Raw genomic sequence first — 21,121 nt, forward strand, 5'->3', positions numbered from 1 at the left:
TCCAATTACAAAACCCAAGTGAACATTGCTGATATTTCTTTGTGTTTCTTACTCATCTTTTCTTTGTTATATTCTACGTAATTATTAAGTAATATTTATTATGAATGTACTAGTTAATATCGAATTGAATAAATATTCTTATTATTCTATTAGATAATAAATCAATATTTTCCAAAAAAAATATTTGCAGCTTAAGAGACACTTTTATTTCACAGTTGAAATGACATAGATATATTTAAAATATCTACATAACATTATAACCACAAAAAACATGGCCTTAGAACTTCTTGATTGCAAATTTCAAAACAGAGCATATACACATATACAAAAAACAAAACAAAACATGCTATTCAAAAACTCAGTGTGCACTGTCCCCTTTCTTCTAATCAACTTTCAGAACACATACATCAACTCTGTCCATTAACAGTTGCAATCACTACCTTTGCAGACATTCTCAGAACGTTCAGGACAGAAAGAACTTTGAACATTTGAAATTACTGTCAGAAAACAGACAAAATGCAAACAAATTAATTGTGCTGGACAAAAGCACAAATAACACTGGAACACTCACGCTAAAAGTTTCTTGTGGAGAGACTGGACCTTTGGTGACATTTTAAGGATGTCAAGCTCAAGAAACAGCTTCTGAAATACCTCAAATGTATATTTCAGTTTCAGTGGGTAACTTAAGTTGACAGCATAGATGACACCCATGAGCAGGAGGCAAGCGTTTGTCACACTTCCGCAGTCCTCCAGAATTTCTGTCCCCTCAATGATGACCGACACGTTCACAGGATCTTGGTTTTCCTGTGCCACATTGGGATGGATTACGATGATCTTCATCATGTGATTACTGCAGTCCTCTTTCAATGCTTCTTGGCTGACGTCCTCCTGTAAAAACAAACAAACCACAATTAGAAATAACTAGAATAGATTCCAAGTAAAAGAAAAGGTTAAGAGAAAAATAAAATGTAAAAATAAAAAAAAGAGGTATACTCAATTTAGTATACTCAAATCAAACAATATTCATATGGCACTTTTCATACGTAAAGTTACAGAACGTGCTTCACAGAGGCTGACCCTGAGACAAAGAAAATCACTTTTGGGGGCCATCCAGCCTGGAGCTGTCCATGGGACGGCACGCTTGTTGGTAGACCAGAACCATTAAATCATTAAAATAGGTTATAAAGGTATAATCAAATTAAATACTCTTTTGCTCATAAAATAAAGTTAATAAGTGATCGTTAAAAAGTCAGAAAAAAACCAGACAAAAGGCAAGTTAAAGTTTAAGGCAGATAAGATAAAGATTAAATATGATTTAAAAAATAAAGGGTAAGAGCATAAAGATTTAAGAAATTAGTTAAAAGCCTGATTGAAAATATTAATCTTGAGTCTTTTTTAAAAAACATCACGAGTGTAGAGAATCTTTGACCTTCAATATATCATCACAAGTGAAGACCAGATTATAAGGTTAGACAATTTTAATACAGTCATTATAATCATCAGATACCTGATGGTCTTTGATCAGCTCCTCTCCACTCTCTCCAAGATACTCAACTAAGCAACGAATGATAATGTCCCTTCTGCCATCGACATGATGCTATTAAACCCAAAAAGAAAATTTATTGCAGAAAATACACAACATAACATATGTAACATAATATATGTAACAGCACATACAGATGTAAACAGAAAGTTACTCATGGAGAATGTAAGCCTGCAGCTACATTCTAACGTTGTGAAGTGTACAACTTAACATGAATTTCTCAACAATGTGTGTTAAGACAAGAGTACAGTGCATGTCATGATCTGTGGGTCCAGAAACTGTCTCTGCCCAGTGAGGAAAGTTTTCTGCCTCATCACTGGACATGCAAATGAATTTTTTGCAACATATCAGTACCTCCTATCACAATATTAACCAGTCAAGGACAGGAATTCCCACACACAAGAGTAATATTTTGGGAAATAAATGTATTGGAGTCTATGGGCAGCAGGAAGGGATCTCGCTGCACTCAGAGGGTCACTTTGAAAATTCTGTAAATTTCTCTGCTTTTGAGCGCATATTAAGGGAGAGATGACAGGTTTGTATACACTTGTAGAGACAATCATGTGCATAAATTGTTAATTGTGGCCACAGTGTCAGGATCAGGAGAACAGTTTCAGCCAACACAGACACTGATCAGATAAAGGACAAGTTTGTTATTTTAAACTTAAAGCTTTGTTTTCAGATTGTTTATGATGAAATCGAATGATTTTGATTGAAATTTGGACACATGCTGCTGGCCCGAGCTTTTTTGGTTTCTGTGGTAGCACACCCCCACCCCCACAATGGCTTCATAGGTGCACTGGAACAATCCTTCCTAAAACGCATAAAACTGTCGTTTACAAAGACGTGAAACTCACCGAGTGGTCAGGAGTGTTCACTGATATGTTCACACAAAAATCGCTGCAAAAGATACTTTCCAACTGGTTTTTATTGTAGTTTTTGTCCAACTACATTGACTTGTATTAGATGTGCTGTGATGTACGGTATTAGTCCGCCAATATTCTATTCTATTATTCAAGCTCTCGGCGGAAGAATGTACAGGTGTAAGGCGTTTGAAAAAAAATAGGTCCAGTTTTACAACAAATGGTAAAACACCTGTTGGAAAGCATTTTTGCAACGATTTGTGTGTGAACCTATCAGTGAACACCCCTGACCACTCGGTGAGTTTCACGTCTTTGTATGAAGCCATTGTGGAGGTGGGGGTGTGCTACCACAGAAACCAAAAAAGCTTGGGCCAGCAGCATGTGTCCAAATTTCAGTCAAAATCGTTCGATTTCATCATAAACAATCTGAAAACAAAGCTTTAAGTTTAAAATAACAAACTTGTCCTTTAAATAAGAGTGATACATTCTCAGTGTGTATGACCTCATCTTTTCCATTAGATTATGTAATTAAAATAATTTAAAATTTTACCTTATTCAGTGAGTCCAACATTGGTTTTATTTTGGTCCCTGCAGTCCCGCCCTTCCTTCGAAATATCTCCAGGAGTTTGGTGGTGTACCTGTCCAATCTGGACAAAAACGTTCGCTCCAGATGAATTGTGGTTATTCGCTTAAACTCCTCTTTGATCTGAAATGAGAGATAAAACACAAAATCATATCAAAGATGACTCACGAGATCTCATATACACTTAGTTGCTGCATGAACAAGAACTGGATTTACCTGATTTTCACAGAACAGAGAAGGCCACCTCTCTAAGAGGTCTTGGATTGCGGGGCAATCCTTGACAACCTCTTTTCTTCTCATAGCGAAAGACTTCTCCATTTTCTCATTAATTGCCCTCTCATTGTTCTTCTTCTTCATTTCCTTCAGCAAATCTAGTCTCTCCATCGCTAAGGTTTCCTCAGTCTCACCGAATGGCAGTGGTGGCAGATAGTTGACTTCAGCTTTTTTGGCCCTTTTAAAGCCTTTAAGTGAACCCTCTTCACTGGAGCATCATCTCTTCAGTGTGTTCACCTCGAGCTCTGGAATGGCTAATTGGCGACCTCTTAACTTTGCCCTGTAGTTGCCCATTTTATACTTTATCCTCCGTTGCCAACCATATAGGCCATTAAAAGACCCTGGCTCTTTGAGGCATGGGTATTTTGCTACCAAGGCTTCAGCAACAGCTAAAATCTGGACACCAGTTGGATATGCTGTGAAGCCAAATATAGTCTCTGCAAGCTTCTCAAGAATGCTACTAGTTACGCTTGGGTTGTTCAAAAGTGTGCCATCATTTTCACAAGCTTGCTTTCCTGCTTCCAGTGCAAGGTCTATATCATAAGAGAAGTCTGGTATTTCAAACTTAAATGGCCATGGCTTAGACCTGTAGGATGGTCCACTCTCATCTGGGGAGGACAACAGGATTGTGTCGCATACAGATGAGGAGGAGCTTGCTTCTGTAGATAGTGGAACTGGAGATTCAACTTCTGACATGTCCACAGTAGTGAGACTTAAGATTACTGGTTCAGTTTTTACTACTTTGAGGTTAGCTTTATCTTGTACTTCCTCAATCGAGGTCAAAGTGAAGAACTGACCATCGAAATCCATGTCCTGGTACATAACAGTGAATGGTCCTGTAATATCAAATGTCTCTCGAAGAACATCATTGAGGTCCTGAAGTGTGCTTGGGATGCCTGCAGGTAAAAGTAGTTTGTGGACATCATCCTCCCCAAAAATTATCCGCAGTTTCGCTGAGGGTGCCATATGAACAGGAAGAAGCTGCAACAACAGATGAGAAATACAGACATTTATTCACAAGCTTCTCTCCTCACATTTCAAAAGGATAGGCAAATGTGGTGCTTTAAAGTTGTCAGGCGTCTTCCTGCAAGAGTGTATGAAGCCAAAGGATAAAAATCTTTAAGCTCTCTTTGCTCAAGTAACTGCACACTCCCTGTGTTCTCCAGCTCATAACTCCTCAGATGTTCATTGTACCATGTACTTTGTTGTCTCACGAAAAAAGTCAGTTTGTTACAAATCACCATTATCTGTAACACTTCAGAAAAGTCAGGCAGTCCTGCAGTGGAACCACAACACAACAACATTCCCACTGCATAGTTGGTGCCTAAACTGCACACATTATTGGCAACATGCACAGCTGTAACAGCAGGGAATCTGCATTTCACCAGGTCTTTTAGATCATCTTTAAGCACATCTAAAGAGACCTCTGTTGTTTTTGTGACTGCAAGTGATGGTTTGACAGAATGTGATTGATGATATGCAACCATGAGCTGGTGCTTATTTGCAAGAGACAGCAAAATATTCCTGAAACAACCAGTGTGTCTGACTACCTTCTTGAAAAAGCTGTGTTTGGCCTCGAATCTCATTGTCCAGAGGGCAGCTAGGGGGCTAAATTCCCGAATGAGCTGAGGATAGTGCTCAAGGAAATGGTGCTTGGGAATGAGCTTATGTTGGGGGAAAACATCAAGGAATCTGCTTCGGTGTTCTGAAATGATGCTGTCAAGATAGCAAATGCTTTCTTCAGTATGGGCTCGAGACATGACAAGGTCCACAATGTCTTTCAGTGTCATCAGCATCTGCCATACAGGCTCTTGTTGGGGTACTTTTAAACCTATAATCAGAGGCAAAAGACGTAATAAGCACCAATTTTCATGTGCGTTGCCCCCTACTGATTTTCGAGTCGAAAAGTTAGCAGGAATGAGATGAGGGCGATTTGTTTTATCACTCCACTTGTATGGGAAATTGGAAATGGCATCATTCAGTTCCATGAGAGAAAAATATTTTTTCTTGATCAAGTTATCAAATGCCAAAGCCAGTTCCACTGGAACAATGCCCTCCAGCAGATCATGTAAAACATCTGGAGGGTAACCAGATGTAACATGAAAATGCTCAAGTTTTTCTGACAATGCACACTGTTTTTTTACACCATAACAATGAGGGTGATCTGGACTAGACACAGCTGTCTGTACATGCAGTGTATGTTGATCTTTGGTTCTTTGATGAAAAGACCCAGATCTCACTTCATTGGACTGAAACTTGGATCACTCCCCAACACAAAACCGGCAGATGTATGACCCTGCAAAGCTTTCGACAAATCCTGCCACAGAGTGCGCCCCCAAATTATCTGCCACCACACTGACCACAGTCCCTTTAATGGCTTTCCCTAACGCTGGAACAAAAAGACCATCTTTCTCCAAGCTTTGGATATCTGTTAACAGTGGCTCTAAAACTCGCTGGAATCCAAACTGCTTGGTGTCTTCAGCCTTACACAGAATTGCAAGGTAGATTGATGTCAATGTGGAACGTAACTGCACCGGAATGTTTCCCAACACCCAAAAGACAGCTGTGACTTTGTGCTTTTTTCGAGATGTCCCAAGAGGATTACATACCTCAAAGTCATCAACGTACAGGATGAGACTCACTCTGTTCTCCTCTACAGAGAAAAACTTGTTGTTTTGATAGTGAGATCCATCACGAAATGTCTGGTACTTAAAGTCATTTTCAGTTTTTTTTTCACCTTCAAATGTGTTTTCTTGAAACGACTTACTTAGGACCTGCACCAAGGAGGGCAATATTGGGACATACTGGAAGGTTTTGCCCTTTTTTTTTTTATCAAGTATGTGTTCTTCTGGTTCAACAACTGAAAAATGCTTCTTCATAAATTCTCTTCTCTTGTAATAAGTAGTGAAAGGGCCACCTGTCCCCAAGGCAGTACTTATAGGGTGTGTCTCACAAATATTTTTCACTAAATCTGAGATAATGGCTGGATCCAGATCACAGTTATGGCTTTTCAAGGTGGACACCACCACATCTCTTAAAAGTGGACCAGATGCAGAGGTGGATATAAACTGAAGCTCATCTACTATTTCATCAATGCATTTGTTTGGGACATTGAACATGCTTTCTAACTTTAAAAATAGATGGCCAAATTTCTCTTTTATATCTTGAGACAACTCCTGTGGTTCCCCATCCCAAAGCTCTAAGCTCTCTTCCACACAGGTCTCATCCTGAGCAAACATGGGTTCATTAGGTTTGCTTTTTAATACTTCAGTTTTAAAATCCTCAAGGGTGTGTGACTGGTGTTTTCTGTGTCTATGTGTAGCAAAGGTGGAATAAATATTTGTACTGAAGTTGCAGTTTTTGAAGACACATGCAACTACTTCAAACTTCCTTAAGTGGTTGTTAAGATGCTCAAAATACTGCTTCTCTGAATTAAAAAAAAAACAGAGCAGCAAAGTAGACAAGTAAATGAAAGAGGTCCACTTTGTGTGACCATCTTCACATGGTGTCGAGACAAATGGGTCTTAAGGGCATTAAATGTTTTAAACGAGCAAGGGCAATCAGTGTGAAGACAAGGGAACGACTGGCTGCGACCACCATTTCCATGCTTTAGTCTGTAGTGTTTTAACAATCCCAACCTCTTCTCTGACTCAAAGCTACATATCTTGCACATCCATCTCATGTTGTGGCACCTTAAACAGACAAATTATGTGACAAGTTAAACCTAATCGTTACTAATTTGATCTTACCTTGTGGAGTTTAAACTAGCAGTCAGAAGGTCCTATGTTCTGTAAAAAAAAAAAAAAAAAAAAAGGTTATCTATATGCTTTTCAACTAATTTCTAGTAACTCAAGGATGCACACTGATTTTTTTAAAATCTTTTTACGGTTAGTTCGGTGGCAAATTTAAAACAGGTCAATATGAAGACTTGAGTGAAATCGAGTGCGTATATCGTTTTTTGTTTTGTTATTTTTCAAAATACACCTCATGGCAGCTGTGCAGCAATTATTTTAAACTGGACTGTGGTCGTTTTATTCACAAAGACGTTAGTTAAGGCAGCAGGCGTGTGTTGTTTAGGTGGCCATCTAAGCTGTAAAGTGCTTTGGGAAATTCTGGACATACCTCCTGCCAGGAAAGTTAGTCAGCAAGTCTAGCAGGAAAATACACTATTTGCTAGCGCAGCTTCTTTCAGTGCGGAGAAACGGACTTAAGTAGGTGAGCCAACAGGAACATACAAAGTTTGTTCTGCTTAAAACTTACATTCATGGTTCTACTTCTTCCCGTTTCCGTCAAGTCTGCCAACCGTCGAAATCTGGACCATGGTATGTCTGAAGAAAGACCGCTCAAATGTGGGGAGGGGCTTTGACGTCATGCTCCGAATGCAGAGAAGGTGGCCATATTCACTGATGTCACTCCATTACATTTTACTTGGAAATATCAACTAATTAAGCCAATGAATTGGTTTAGTGAATATTACTTGGATCAAATGATTCAATTTACATACAAAACTGAGGACACATAATTACAAACAATCCTCAAGTAATGCACTACAAGAAAAACTGCTATTTTAAAGTAATAGCACTGAATTTGTATTTTTTTTGTAAAATTTATATAGCTAATTGAAATAATAATTACAGGGCCAAAAAACCATTTTTTTCAGTGTATGCATCACGTGATAGAGTGGCGTGTGAGACCTGTCGGTGGTCTGGTTGAGCATTTGGAGCTTCGCTACCAACCCGGCATTTCATTTTCGACAAAGTTATCCCCGAGAGAAGTAAAGCAAGTGTGTAAGTCCATCTCTGAATGTTTGTAAAGCATTCCCACCTTAAGCTTAACAACCGATATATGGAGCGACTGCCTCTTCTCTCTCTCCCTCTCTTGCTGCTACTTCAATCATGAAACTGATCAATGATCAGCTGATCGGCTTTTCTGTCGTGAGTCCATCTCTCTTGTTTGTTTTTGCCCACTTTGCACCAGAAAGAGGAAACCAGCGGATAAACAACAGCAGCACGTTTAAACTTGATAAGCTGTTGTTAGAATTTATTTAATATTACTTTCTACACCAGGATCTTTTTCTATGTAGCTGATGGCTGGTAACTGTGCAGGGGCGGATCTAGCAAAGTTTAGTCAGGGGGGCCGATAGGGCATTAACAGGGAAAAGGGAGCACAAAGACATACTTTCCTTTCTTATTCTCATTTAAAATGTCTAGCTTTTAATAAATAATTATCTGACACCCAAAGTTTTAATTTGATGTAAAATGAATAGAAGTCCATTACTGTATATAGTAACTATTAAGTCTAATACCAGAATAGGAAGGATGGTGTAGGTTTAAGTTTATTAGATTGGTCAGTATTGCTGAACTATGCAATTTTGCATACAGGTATAACAGAATAGCTTTAGTGTTGTTGTTGTTTAAACTTGAGTATGAACTTATACAAAATGCAGCAAGATATTAAAAAACAGTTTTATTGATTAAAAAACATTATATCGGATTCATATCGGTATCGGCAGATATCCAAATTTATGATACGGTATCGGACATAAAAAAGTGGTATCATGTATCTAATATAAATATAGGGTAACGGAATACAGTTTGCATCTATTCAGAAGCAAACAGCTGCCTGTCATCATCTGAAATGCCACATAGGGGGAAATCTCACTGTTTATATTTCTCATTTCTTCATGCACTGTGCCTGTTTATTAATTACCATGTTGGTAACGAATCACCAGCAGAACTTTCCACTCCTATTGTCACATTTTTTTGCAATTGCAGCATCAGGCTGTTTTTTTTTTTCTGCTTAGCACATCTATCTGCCCTTTGCATAAAATAAAATAATACATGAACACAAAATGCAATTAAGAAGTGACTCAGTTTAATTCTGACATGGAGATGAGAGGAAACAAAAACACTCAAAACAAGTGTTTTTTTTCTGCAGTTATCTCTTAGTAAATGAATTCACGTGGACCTACGTAATTAATTGTTTCACTGAAAACTTATCAGCAAGTTAATTAATAAAAACAATCTTTCAGGTAAAATTCTGATCCTTTAATGGCTCCTTCCTTTGAGTTTGTTCTCTTAAATACTGATACAGTAGGAGTATGATATTATAGTCACTGATTATTTTGTGAAAGCATTTCTGATGGACATTCCTTCAGCGTTACACTGAACCAGCTTGCTTGATCTAACAGTATTAGCCTGCCTTCAACAGTATTGGGACAATATGACAATGAGCAAAAACAACAAATATCCAGCTGGCACACTTGGTAATTAATCCTGGCTCAGCCTCCCTCTGCCGAGCAGTAGAGCAAAGGCTAGAAGGCAGGATCCCTTTGTTAAGCTTTGACCACACAAGTCACCTCACCGGCCCTCCCGAAGCGGGGAAATGCCAACTTTGGAGTATTAAGAAAACCAATAGCCTTGTTGACATGAACACGGAGGCCTAACCCCCGCAGCCTCTTCATATGAAGCATTGATTTTTCTGTCCAGCTGCAGCATTGAACCCATTCATTCTCTATGGCCAACTCACACACTCACACACACACAGGACTGGCTAAATTCCTCTCTCATCTTCTCAGTCTTACCTTGGGGGTGAAAAGTTGAGGATTAAAGTCACCCCTCCTCTTCCAGGTTTCACCACACACAGACATACTTACAGAAACATGTGGAATGACCACTTTCATGGCACCAGAAACATGACAACAAACCAGAAAAAGCAATGGCAGATAGCTGTGCCTCCCTGATCTGGGGCTGTTGGAGGTCTGGGCTTCTTCCTTCTCATTGCCACCAGGCATTGCTCATAACAGATCATCTGACTGTTGACGTTTTCTCTTCAATAGTGTAAACACAGTAAAATATTATTTTAGATGTAATTATTCATCTAATGAAGATGCTAGAACATGGTCTGGATCATTCCAACCCACTTTAACCCCTGTGTATTAGTTCTTTGTTGGATTTTTTTTTCCTTGAGAAGACAAATTTCAGTTAATGTTCATCTGCTGTATATAGTATTTTAGGACTCAAACTTCTTCTCTGGTTTCCTCAGAATTTTTAAGGACACACTGCACACCATGTTGATATATGCTGACTTTACAGTTAACAGCTTTTTGGAAATCCCCTTGTTGGTACAAAAATCCCATTTTATGTATTCCAGCTCTGTTATTGTTGGTATTTTTCATACAATCAGCTCAAGAAATGGGAACAAATGAAGTGTCTTGTGACAGGCTGCTGGGAACAAAAAGTCTAAAGATATAATTTAAAACAGATTCTTTGCCAAGTTGTCTCTTATGTTTAGCCACAACACTGGTTCATCCCATGAGTTAGCAGCCTTCTTTCAAAAGTGTTTGGTTCAATAAAAATTGAATTTATCTGATCATAGAGCAAGAATTCCTGATCATTTTTTTCTACTCTGGGGTCATTATGATGTCACAGAGATGGAATATTCTTGTGTGGTCCTTTCAGGCACAGAAGGTGCACCCACCTCGTGGTCAAACTTTCTGTTTATGAAGGGCAGCCAATTAGAAGAATGTTTTCTTCAAGGGAGAGCTGCTAAAATGGCTTGTTTCTAAGCGAGGGCCTGCACCAAGCATCGGGATAAAATAAAATACGATTGTTTTGAGGTGGGAGTCATGCAAAGCTACTCAGAACAATATAAGAATAAAACTGTGGAGCTGAAATGAGCTGAGGTCACCTTTAGAAAAAATACAAATTGGCTGCAGTGGAGGTGGAGATATGAACTCTGAGGTATCAGAATAAAAGAACAAACAGGTCCACTTCAGGGGGAGGGTATGGAGGTGATGAAGCTATAGCCTAAATTTTAGGAACTGTAGGTTTCATGGTCAGCCATGAAGACTATAATGGGGCGCATCTAGTTTTCTCATTCTTGGTCATTATTCTGTTATTTTTTAAGTGAACAAAGAGTTTCTTTCGACACCCTTTTTTCTGACTTATTTTGACCTTTATTAAATAACTACACACATGCACAGGCTAAGTTGTACAACTGTTAATATAAAGGTATTAGCATGTGATGCAAGAAGAGAAACTCATCAAATCAAAGGCTGGAATAAAAGAACTATCATTTGCTCCCTTACCACCAGCACATTAGTAAAAGCACAATATCATAACTGGTTCATCTCGCTTCAGGCCTCGCTGTGAGACATTATCAGACATTAGCATAGGGAGAGCTAACAAAGAAAGAAGGAGAAGGAAATTAAAAAAGAAGCACATTTTCAAAGCATCGGTGTACCCAGTGTCATTAAACATTTATGGAAGTCTTCCCTTTCTGTGATGAGCAGCTTGGTTTAAGCAGAGACGTGCTGTGGAACATATCAGGAGGAAAAGTCATAGTTTCAATTAATTTTTCTGTGGCATTTAAAGAAACAGGCAAATTCATGTATACTTTGCTTGTTTAGTGAATTAGCCATTAATTGAGCTACTGTAGTAAACAGCCACAGTTTACATAAAACATTCCAGTATACTGAAATCAATTAAAGATGCAGGGAACAAGATTCTGATGTAAATATGGAAAAGTAAAAACTTCAATATTGCACATTTACATATGAAGTGCTACACTCCTGTATTATTTTAGGCTCCTTACCTCACTGACTACATAACCTTCTGTACCAACTCCATTGCCCATGCTGACTGTCCATTGTTACCCAAATAGCAAGCCGTGGGTGACCAAGGACATCAAAGCACTCCTCAATGACAAAAAGAAGGCCTTCGAAGCAGGCAATAGAGAGGAGGTGTGAATGGTTCACGTATTAAAGGGCAATATCAGAGACTAGATACTTACCTGTAGTCAGCCTGCAATCCACAAACAGCTCTCTCTCCCTCCTCATCCATATTGCACCATAGTCTCCTGTAAAAGTCCTGACACCCCTCTCCCAACCAACATGTTCACACATGACCAGGTTCAGTGACAAATGAGAAGACTCCACTCAGGCAAGCCTGCTGGACCAGACGGGGTGAGTAATGCAATGCATTTATATGGATTGCATTTATATAGCGCTTTTCGAGACCCTCATAGCACTTTACAATTCCACTATTCATTCACTCTCACATTCACACACTGGTGGAGGCAGCTACAGTTGTAGCCACAGCTTCCCTGGGGCAGACTGACAGAAGCGAGGCTGCCATATCGCGCCATCGGCCCCTCTGACCATCACCAGTAGGCGGTAGGTGAAGTGTTTTGCCCAAGGACACAACGACTGAGACAGACAGAGCTGGGGATCCAACCGATCGAAACCTTCCGGTTACAAGATGAGCTTCCCAACCCCCTGAACCACGGTCGCCAAACACCTGCGACCCCCCAGCTTTCTTTCATAAATTGTTCATGTTGAGTCTGAGTCTGCAAAATTCAACCTTTTAGGCCAACCCTGCTGGGTGATAACCTGACAGCAATGCAGGTGGATGCCACTCTTGTGTCCTGGATTATTGATTACGTGACAGGAAGACCACAATATGTGCACCTTGAACAACACAGGGGCACCACAGGGGACCATCCTCTGCCCTTTCCTCTTCACCATCTACACAACAGACTTCAGCCACTGCACAGAGACCTGCCATCTTCAGAAGTTTTCTGATGACTCTGCGGTGGCTGGATACATCGGTGAGGGTGATGAGTCAAAGTACCGGGCTGTGGTTGATCCTTTGTCATGTGGTGCAAGGAGAATCAACTGCAGCTCATTGTGGGAAAGCCCAAGGAATTGATTGTGGACAGGAAATCCTTGACCCCTGTTTCAATCCAGGGGGTCAATGTGGAAATTGTGGAGGACTATAAATACAAATAGTCCATCATATGCACTCAGATAAATATCACAAACTATAAATCATCATTGTTTCACTGTTCATCCAAACATCAGTAAAACATTCGTAGCATGTATCCAACTGATTACATAGACTCTAACCCTAGAGCTGTTTTCCCTTTTTTGTTGGTTATCACATCACATCCATCCACTGATGTTGCTTTCTGAGTTAAATCTGCTCAGTCAGTTGTTTCCTCATTCTTCTTTCTGGCTTTTGGGGTGCACTACAACAAACATCATCTGCTTCCATCTCACCCTAACCCTAACATCCTCCTCTGTCACACACACCTTCACTATCCATGTATTTTCTCTGAGGTCTTCCTCCTTTCCTCTTGCTTGGATGCTCCATCTTCATCATCCTTTGTCCAGTATATCCAATCTCCCTCCTCTGCACACTTCCAAATCATCTCAGCCTCTCTGACTCTAAGCTGTCCCTCTGATGGACTCATTTCTTGCCGATCCTGCTCACTCCAGCTTAGACCCCACCGTCTACAAACCATCTTGTAAGGCTTCCCTTTCACTCTTGTGGCTTGCCTTCTATCATAAACCACATCTGACACTCGTCTTCACCCACTCAACACTGCTTGGACTCTTTTCTTGACCTCTCTTGAGCACTGCCTTTTTTTTGGATGGTGGGTATTTATTTACATTAACTCTGCTACTTGCATGCTCATGATCACACCTGTCTCCCTCTCTTTCAAACACATATTCTATCTTGTTCTACTGAGTTTCTTTCCTTTTTTCTATTGAGCATACCTCAAAGTGATAAAAGGACGCACCTAAACACAGCATTACAAGACACTCGAGTGTTTATTTACAACATATATTTTTCTTTTCCACACATTCTGGTCAACTTTTCCACTGCCATGTAAAATAATGCTAAAGCAGGAAAATACAAAAGAAGTGTCACGACTCAAAGCCAAGATGGCGTTTACAATGAAAGCAAAAACTTGGCGTTAGTCTGGGAAGCCGTGAGTGAAGTAGTGTCTGCAGGCATGGTGACACTCTGCACCGAATTGAGGAGAGACTGATTAGAATCACAGATCTTCAAGACGACCTTAGAAATCAAATGGAGGAATTTGGTGCTGAAATGAATAATAACATTCAGGAATTGGTAAACAGGATCAGTCAAATGAATATCCTTCCAAAATTACTATACTTATTCTTGTCACTTCCTGTAGAAATTCCACAGAAATAGTTCAGAGAATGGAACAAATGTGGGTGAAAGTGGTCAATGATTACAAACTACAAAAATAGATAAAATTTTTAAGGTGGCCTGCCCATGATGCTGGTTTTAAGCCACCAATACAAGACAAGATACGGACAGTGGGTTCACTGCAGTTTTACATCTATATATTCAATATATAATTTAGGGAATAGCAATGGTCTGGTTCCACACTTTAAAAACAGTCTTTTTCCACCCAATGTCACACTTCTTTATTGCTCCCAAGCAGAAGTCAAAACAGATGGGGACTGGAGAATGCTGCCTAACTGGTCCAGGCGCTTGTCGATGTGGAGCATGGGATAAGCATCAAACTGTGACACTTCATTGTGGTAGTCAACACAAAACCATATAAACCCATCTTTCTTTGCCACAAGAACTATGGGCTACACCATGAAATGTGTGACTCTCCCAATACTCCCATCTTTAGCATTTCAGGCAAGTCCTTCTGAATAATTAATCTCTTATGTTCAGGTAATGTGTAGGGCCATGAACACATCATCGGGCTTTGGTGTGTTTCAATCCCTGGTGCTTTGTGAGAGTGGTAAACCAGGGCCACATCTGCAAAACACAAAAGGAGAGAATTCCAGTGTTCCTGGGACACCTCCCACACTGCAAACAACAGACGGTGTAACCAGTGACCCAGTTGCGTTCATCCTCATGAATGAAATTATGAATCATGGATTTTAAACTCTTATTTAGCCGCTCCATCAGCCCGTCACTCTGGGGGTGGTACACTGTGGTCTGAGCAGATGCCCAATTAATGCCCAATAATTCATACAGTTCTTTTAGTGTGTTAGACGTTAACAATGTGCCCAGGTAAGTGAGTATCTCTTTCAGGATGGCAACTCGGGAGATGATCAGAAACCTGCTGGACCTGGGCCAATCCATTCCCAGAATTAGGGAGTGTATCAGGAGTAGGTAACTGTAGCCTTCAGTTTATATGTTTTGCTCTTATATTTTATTTACACTGGGACAATTGGATATCTGTGAATGTCACCATTCACCTACCTGACCTCCACCCACTCTGCCCCAACAGTGCCCCCAGCCAAATCAGGGATCCACCATAGCCTGGTGTATACAGAACAGCTGACTGACCTCAGAGTGCAGTCGCAGCAGAAGTGTCCCAATCACCTGCATCTCCAGCACTTCTGCTTCAACTGTTACAACTGCGGGTGTGGTACAGGATCCATAGTCACCAGGCCCTGTGGGAAAATGTGTCCCCTAAACTGGGGAAGATAAAACACAAAACACTAGGTACAAAGAAAAAAAACAATACAAAAACCTGGAACTGGGGATGAGAGACCTGAGAAACATGAGGGAAAGTAAGCAGATGGACCAACAACAGACAGCAGAGAACAGAGGACGAAATACACATGGACAACCACCTTTTGTATTTATTTGTGTTCCAGTTTAGCTCATCTAGTTAGTTTCTAGATTGCTGTTTAGTCCTTTTTTTTCTTAGTTCCTTTTGTCATCTTCCCCTATACTAACTCTCTCTGCTTCGTGCATCTGCCTGTCATGTTTCATGTCTGTGTGGTTCTTGTTGTCAAGTTTGTGTCATGTCTACGTCTCCATGTTTCCTGTTTTATTTTGGAGGAGTCTACTGTGCCTTTGTCATTGTATTTAGTTTCACTTCCCCTGTCCTGTCATTATGTTCATGTCTGTCAGCTGCTTTCCCCATGTGTTACCACTTCCCCAAATCAGATCCTGTGTATTTAAGTCCTCTGTTTTCAGTGTGTCATTGTCAGGTCATCTATTTTAGTCAGAGTGTTTCATATTTTTCTTAATTTTTTGAGTTTCCATGTTTTTTTCACGTGCCATCATCCCACTAAAGGATCGCCTTTTGTTCAAACATCAACTCGTCTCCTCAGTGTCTGCTTCTGGGTCCAATCAACAAAACACACCAGCGTACCCCGCTGTGACAAGCGCCTCTAGCTGGTTGTCGTACCACAGCTCGGGTTTCTGCACCACAGTGATATAAGGACACAACTTTGCAAAACTTGACACTTGAGTCTTTATTTACAGTGGTTTTTGTCTTTTACACAGGTCAGCTTTTGAGCTGTCGCACACCAGCTTACTCCACACACAACTCCCTCTAGGGACAAGATCCACAAACTGTTTTTACTAGAAGACTACTTTTTAAATCTATACATTTTGCATAATTTCTGCATCTCACCATATGATTTATGCTGCAGTCTCAGTGTGAGCTGCACAATGTGATTATTCTGAGTATATGCACAGTCTGAACTTCTTGTTCCTACATGCGTGGTTAGTGATGTGGCCTCACAGTAGGAAGGTTCTGGGTTTGAATCTGCTGCTCATATAAGGAATCTGTTGACGTACTGAGAAAAAAGAGACTTTTCACTTGCCAACTACATGTAGAGAGAAACTGATGTCTTTATAAGGATTTATAGTAAGTCATTCATTATTTACCTTTTATCCAAGTCTCAACAGCAACCTAATAAGCAGATGTCCAGACCTCCCTCTCCCAACCACCTCCTCCAGCTATTCTGGGGAGACACTGAGATGTTCCTTAACCAGGACAAAGACTTAAGCTCTCCTGTGTATGCTGGTCAGTCCCGTGTCTCCTCCCAGTTGGACATCAGAAGTCTCACCTACGAGGCATTCAGCCACATACTGAACCACCTCACACACACACGCTCCCCTCAGAGTCCCTGCTGAGTGACTAAGCCCAGACCCCTGATCTCAGCTTAAATATATATACTATAATGGTCAGCAGTAAAGAAAAAACTATGTTTAATGTCTGATTAATGATAAACATGAAAACTGCAGTGCCAATGAGGTGCAATTTTCTTCCTCATTAACAACTTTGTTTTGTCTTTTTTTTCCGTTGTCTAAGTTTTCTCATTCTGTTCTCAGGATCACACAATAAGAAAAACCCCCTCAAACTAGTATCCTGTGGCAAATGTTAGTGGTGCAATAACAAGGATGTGATGAGGATTTAGACTGCATAATTGTTTTGGAGTTGCAGACCTCGTGAAAAGTATTAATTTATTTTATTTTTCCTGCCTCTCTCTTGAAAATGCTGAATTGACCAAATAACAGATAGGATGCATTTCTGCCCTGGGATATTTATCCCTGGAAAATTGTGGAAAATCCCGGGAAAAGTGGAGATTGTGTGATCTCTTCTAACTGTGACAGAGGAAAGAAAGAGAATGCCAAAGGAAAGCAGAAACTGTAATCACAGTATGCTTGAGGGAAATGTATGCAACTCGGAAGGAAAAAAGGAACCATTACATCCAGAGACTTGCCATTGTGAACAACTGAAGGGAAACTAGTGCTGCACTTTCAGTAATCAAAGCATGTCGCAGTGCGACCATAGGGACAGCATGTTAATGCAGCTTAGTCTCTAATGCACAGTTTGACTAGGTGTTTCTTTGGTTCTCTGTGTACTGCTGCTGTTACACTGTGGAAACATACATCTGGAATTAGGCTCATTCCCATGAATATGAAGTGCTCCTTGATCTACGTCAAAGCAATACAAAGTCATGTTTTAAGCATGCTCTCCTATTTAGTCCCATTTTACCTTTTGATAAATCCACGGAGCATAAATAATCTGCTGTCCTCTTCAGTACTAAAAAGCATTTTAATTTTTTTAGCTTGTTATTTTGGTTCTCCTACACTGCTTCTAAAATCAGTATTTGCAGGAATATATCTGCAAAGCACACAAATGATTTAAACTGAGCTTGAGGAGCTGTTGATGTCTGTGTTGGTGTTTTCTGTGTGGCTAAGCCGACAGACCACAAATTTGAAGACTGGGTGCAGGAGGTAACCGATGACCACTGTCACATTACTCTCAACATATGCTCATTACTGTCTGGACACAGATTGAGCTTCATTATGGTTTTTATTGAAGTAGTTCTCAATGACGAAAAAGCAATCAAGGAAACAAATCATCGGATGCACAAAAGTTATTTTCATCTTTATTCCCTCCTTCCGCCTGTGGCATTAAAGCTGCTCACTCTTGAGTGCCAACAAACTGCTTTTTTCAAACAAACACCAATTCTCTTTTCTTTCTGATGGGGCACTGAACCTTTCCTCAGTGGTGTATGCACCAGCAAACATGCTGATACGATCTTAAAGGTCATGTTCTTTTCACGCTGACAGAGGCCTTCCAAAACTTTGACGAGGGGGTCCCTCTAAAGGATAGCACTGCTACACTGCAGCAGCTGCAGCAGCTCAAGCCAAAGCCAAACTGATTAATGCTCTGCATCAAAAATTCTTTTTCCTATTCAACCTGTATTTCCAAGGTTCAGCCATGCTGAACCAGGATGAACGGTCTTACCTACGGAGGTGTATAGGCATAAGATGATTATCAGTGACAAGCAGCACTACTTTCCAGCTGTGTAAAATTAACCAAAGTTAAGCAGACATCCATCCATAAGTAAACCTTCAGATAGTGGAGAGAGGATTCAGGCTTTGAGTGAACTTTAAAGTTAAATTAGAAAGTCATTATTAAATTTTTTTTTTTAACGTTTTCTTTTAGAAAGTGAAAGGCCTGGCGTGCAGGTGATTTCTGTGTGTGTGTGTGAAATCTCAGTCTAAATCTTCTTGTGTGCTTGTGTCAGAGTTGGACAACTCTCCTCGACAGCTCCTCTCTTTCCTGCCTTGTTTTTAAAAGGCAACCATAATGGCCGGTAAGGACAGCCTTAAGAGCTGCTGGCAGCTTGAAGCTTGACGCAACCAAAGGTCATTGATTCCCCCCTCTACAGTGCAGCTCGCTGCCTTTTTTTTTTTTAAACAATTCATCGAATTTTGGCATTTTGTGAACACACACAGGACAGCTCACCGACAAGCCGACCTTGACAGCGAATTGGATAAATAAACCTTCAATTTAGCTGCTCTCCTGCACTCCTTCCTCAGCACAGCTCGCCAGCTCAGGCAGCGAGTCCCACCGGGAGCCTTCACCTATCCATATCGCTCAGCCCACGCCCGGCTTGGTGCTTCCCTGCCTCTTTCCTGGCCTGTCTAACCAAGCTGCCCTCAGTGCTGTGACAAACACGGCCTTAAAGATAAGCTAACAGCCCCCTTGCGCTCCAGTCAAAGTCAATCCTCCCTCTGCGTCTAAAATTTAATGCCAATTCAATCCCTCAGGCTCATCCATCCCATTTTCACAGCTGACACCTACCCTCCGCCTTCACCACAAACACATGCGCTGACATGCATACAGCCGCACACTCCTCCATACCTATCAGATGGGCTGCAGCATCCTGTGGGAGAGGCAGGCAGTGAGAGCATTACTCCATAACACGTAATGACATGGCATTTAATGATACTGTCCAAAATGATCGGGGCCTGCTGCTCTGCATGGAGGCCAAGCTGCCCTGCTGCGCCGGATAAGCTCGGCTGGACCTGAGTGTGTGTCACCACGTGTGTGTTATTTCCTACCACAGCAAAGGCAATACTGTATCTTTCACTCGTCCTGTCGCCTGATGGGATGTGACACTTACCTCCACTGCACACTGCCATCGCTCCTCCATCACCTCACCTTTGCATCTCCTCCTGCTCTTCTTTTTTCTTTTCATTTGTTCTGCTGTCCTCTCTCCTCTGCTTCTCTTTTCAGGTTTCCTTTTTCTTGTAACACAGAGGTTTCCTCGAACAGTAATTCAGCGTCTAACCACTGTCAGTATTGTGTTCATAGTAGAAATGTCTCAGAAAGAATATGTAAAAGAGAATAGAAAGCTGCACTCATCCACCCAATGAAAAAACACACGGTCTTCAGGTGTTCTAAAAACATTAATTCTAATTTCACTTATGATTTTCTAGAATTATGTAAACAAGATAATCACAGTACAACTTTATTTATTTTTGCTGCAACAGTCTCCTGTTGTTAACTTGTCAGTCACAGCCATTACCTTTCACTCACATTTTAGTTCAGCTTGAGGAAGACGACCTGGAGAGAGCTTGAAGTCAGCAAGATCTGACTGAAGGAAGTAAAAGTTAAAGGTGTTTGTAGGTGAACTTGTGAAAGGAACATTAATAGTTGCAATTGCCTTTGTCTCCAGGTTGTTGAGGGTCATGGTTTTGGCCCTGTCAGTTTCCCAGATATCCCACTGTGTCCCAGGTTGTGGTACAAAAAAAAATCCCTCAGGATGATTCTTTACATCTTTTATCACTTATTATATTCTGAGGGTCAGGCAGTGAGGTGATGGGATCTCAACTCTCATTTAATGTAATTGTCATGTATTTCTGTATTTCAGTGATTCTTGAGATAAGGGACAAAACATGTCCGGCAGCTAAAACCCAATTTTGTGGTTAAAAGTATGCATACAAGTGTTAACCCAACTGCCTAAAAGACAAACCAAGGAAATTTTATATACAACAAAAATATGATTTAGCATTTTTTATACATATTTATTTATCTTAAATGGTACAATACATTACCAGTACCTTAAAAATCCATTGTCCAGAAGCACGTGTGATAATATTAAAATACAGAAAAATAAATTAAAAGTAATATAAAATTAAATATCATGGCTCTCGTCACTAAGTATTTAAGTCAATACCTTATATAATATCAAAATATGCAATTGAAAATTTATTTTTACATATTATTTAAGTGATTAAAATCGTGTCCAGAGTTTTTGTCAACACCATCAGATTTTTTTAAAAGTACAAAAAAAGTCAGGAATTATTGTGGGCAGCTTAAACTCTGAGGAAGCCCTTTACCACTTCGTGTTGGATAGACATGCCATGAGGTCACTGCTGTGATAATTTCTTTCATTTTAATTTCATTTATTGCACACATTTCTGATAAAGCTCTGTGTCACAACCATAGTGCGTCAACACCAAAGTCACACTAATCCAA

The 21,121-nt window shown here is 40.3% G+C and overlaps 1 protein-coding gene across 1 annotated transcript; it reads right to left on the reverse strand.

Annotated features, from left to right (window-relative positions):
- Nucleotides 1-440: 440 nt before the first annotated feature.
- LOC308398245 (uncharacterized protein) lies at nt 441-4,184 on the reverse strand. The gene is made up of 4 exons (XM_080884773.1): nt 3,206-4,184; nt 2,957-3,112; nt 1,508-1,597; nt 441-888 (listed from the first exon to the last, which is right to left on the reverse strand). The coding sequence occupies exons 1-4, from the start codon at nt 3,371-3,373 to the stop codon at nt 568-570; spliced, it is 735 nt and encodes a 244-aa protein (XP_080740899.1). The 5' UTR covers nt 3,374-4,184; the 3' UTR covers nt 441-567.
- Nucleotides 4,185-21,121: the final 16,937 nt, after the last annotated feature.

This window comes from Rhamphochromis sp. 'chilingali', assembly GCF_963969265.1.
Source record: "Rhamphochromis sp. 'chilingali' genome assembly, chromosome: 6".
Lineage (NCBI taxonomy): Eukaryota > Metazoa > Chordata > Actinopteri > Cichliformes > Cichlidae > Rhamphochromis > Rhamphochromis sp. 'chilingali'.

Coding starts and splice junctions, on each gene's coding strand:
- LOC308398245 (XM_080884773.1), bottom strand. CDS start 3,373: ATGGAGAGACTAGATTTGCTGAAGGAAATGAAGAAGAAGAACAATGAG. Junction 3,113..3,205: donor CTCTGTTCTGTGAAAATCAG/GTAAATCCAGTT, acceptor CTCTCATTTCAG/ATCAAAGAGGAGTTTAAGCG. Junction 889..1,507: donor AGCTGATCAAAGACCATCAG/GTATCTGATGAT, acceptor TTGTTTTTACAG/GAGGACGTCAGCCAAGAAGC.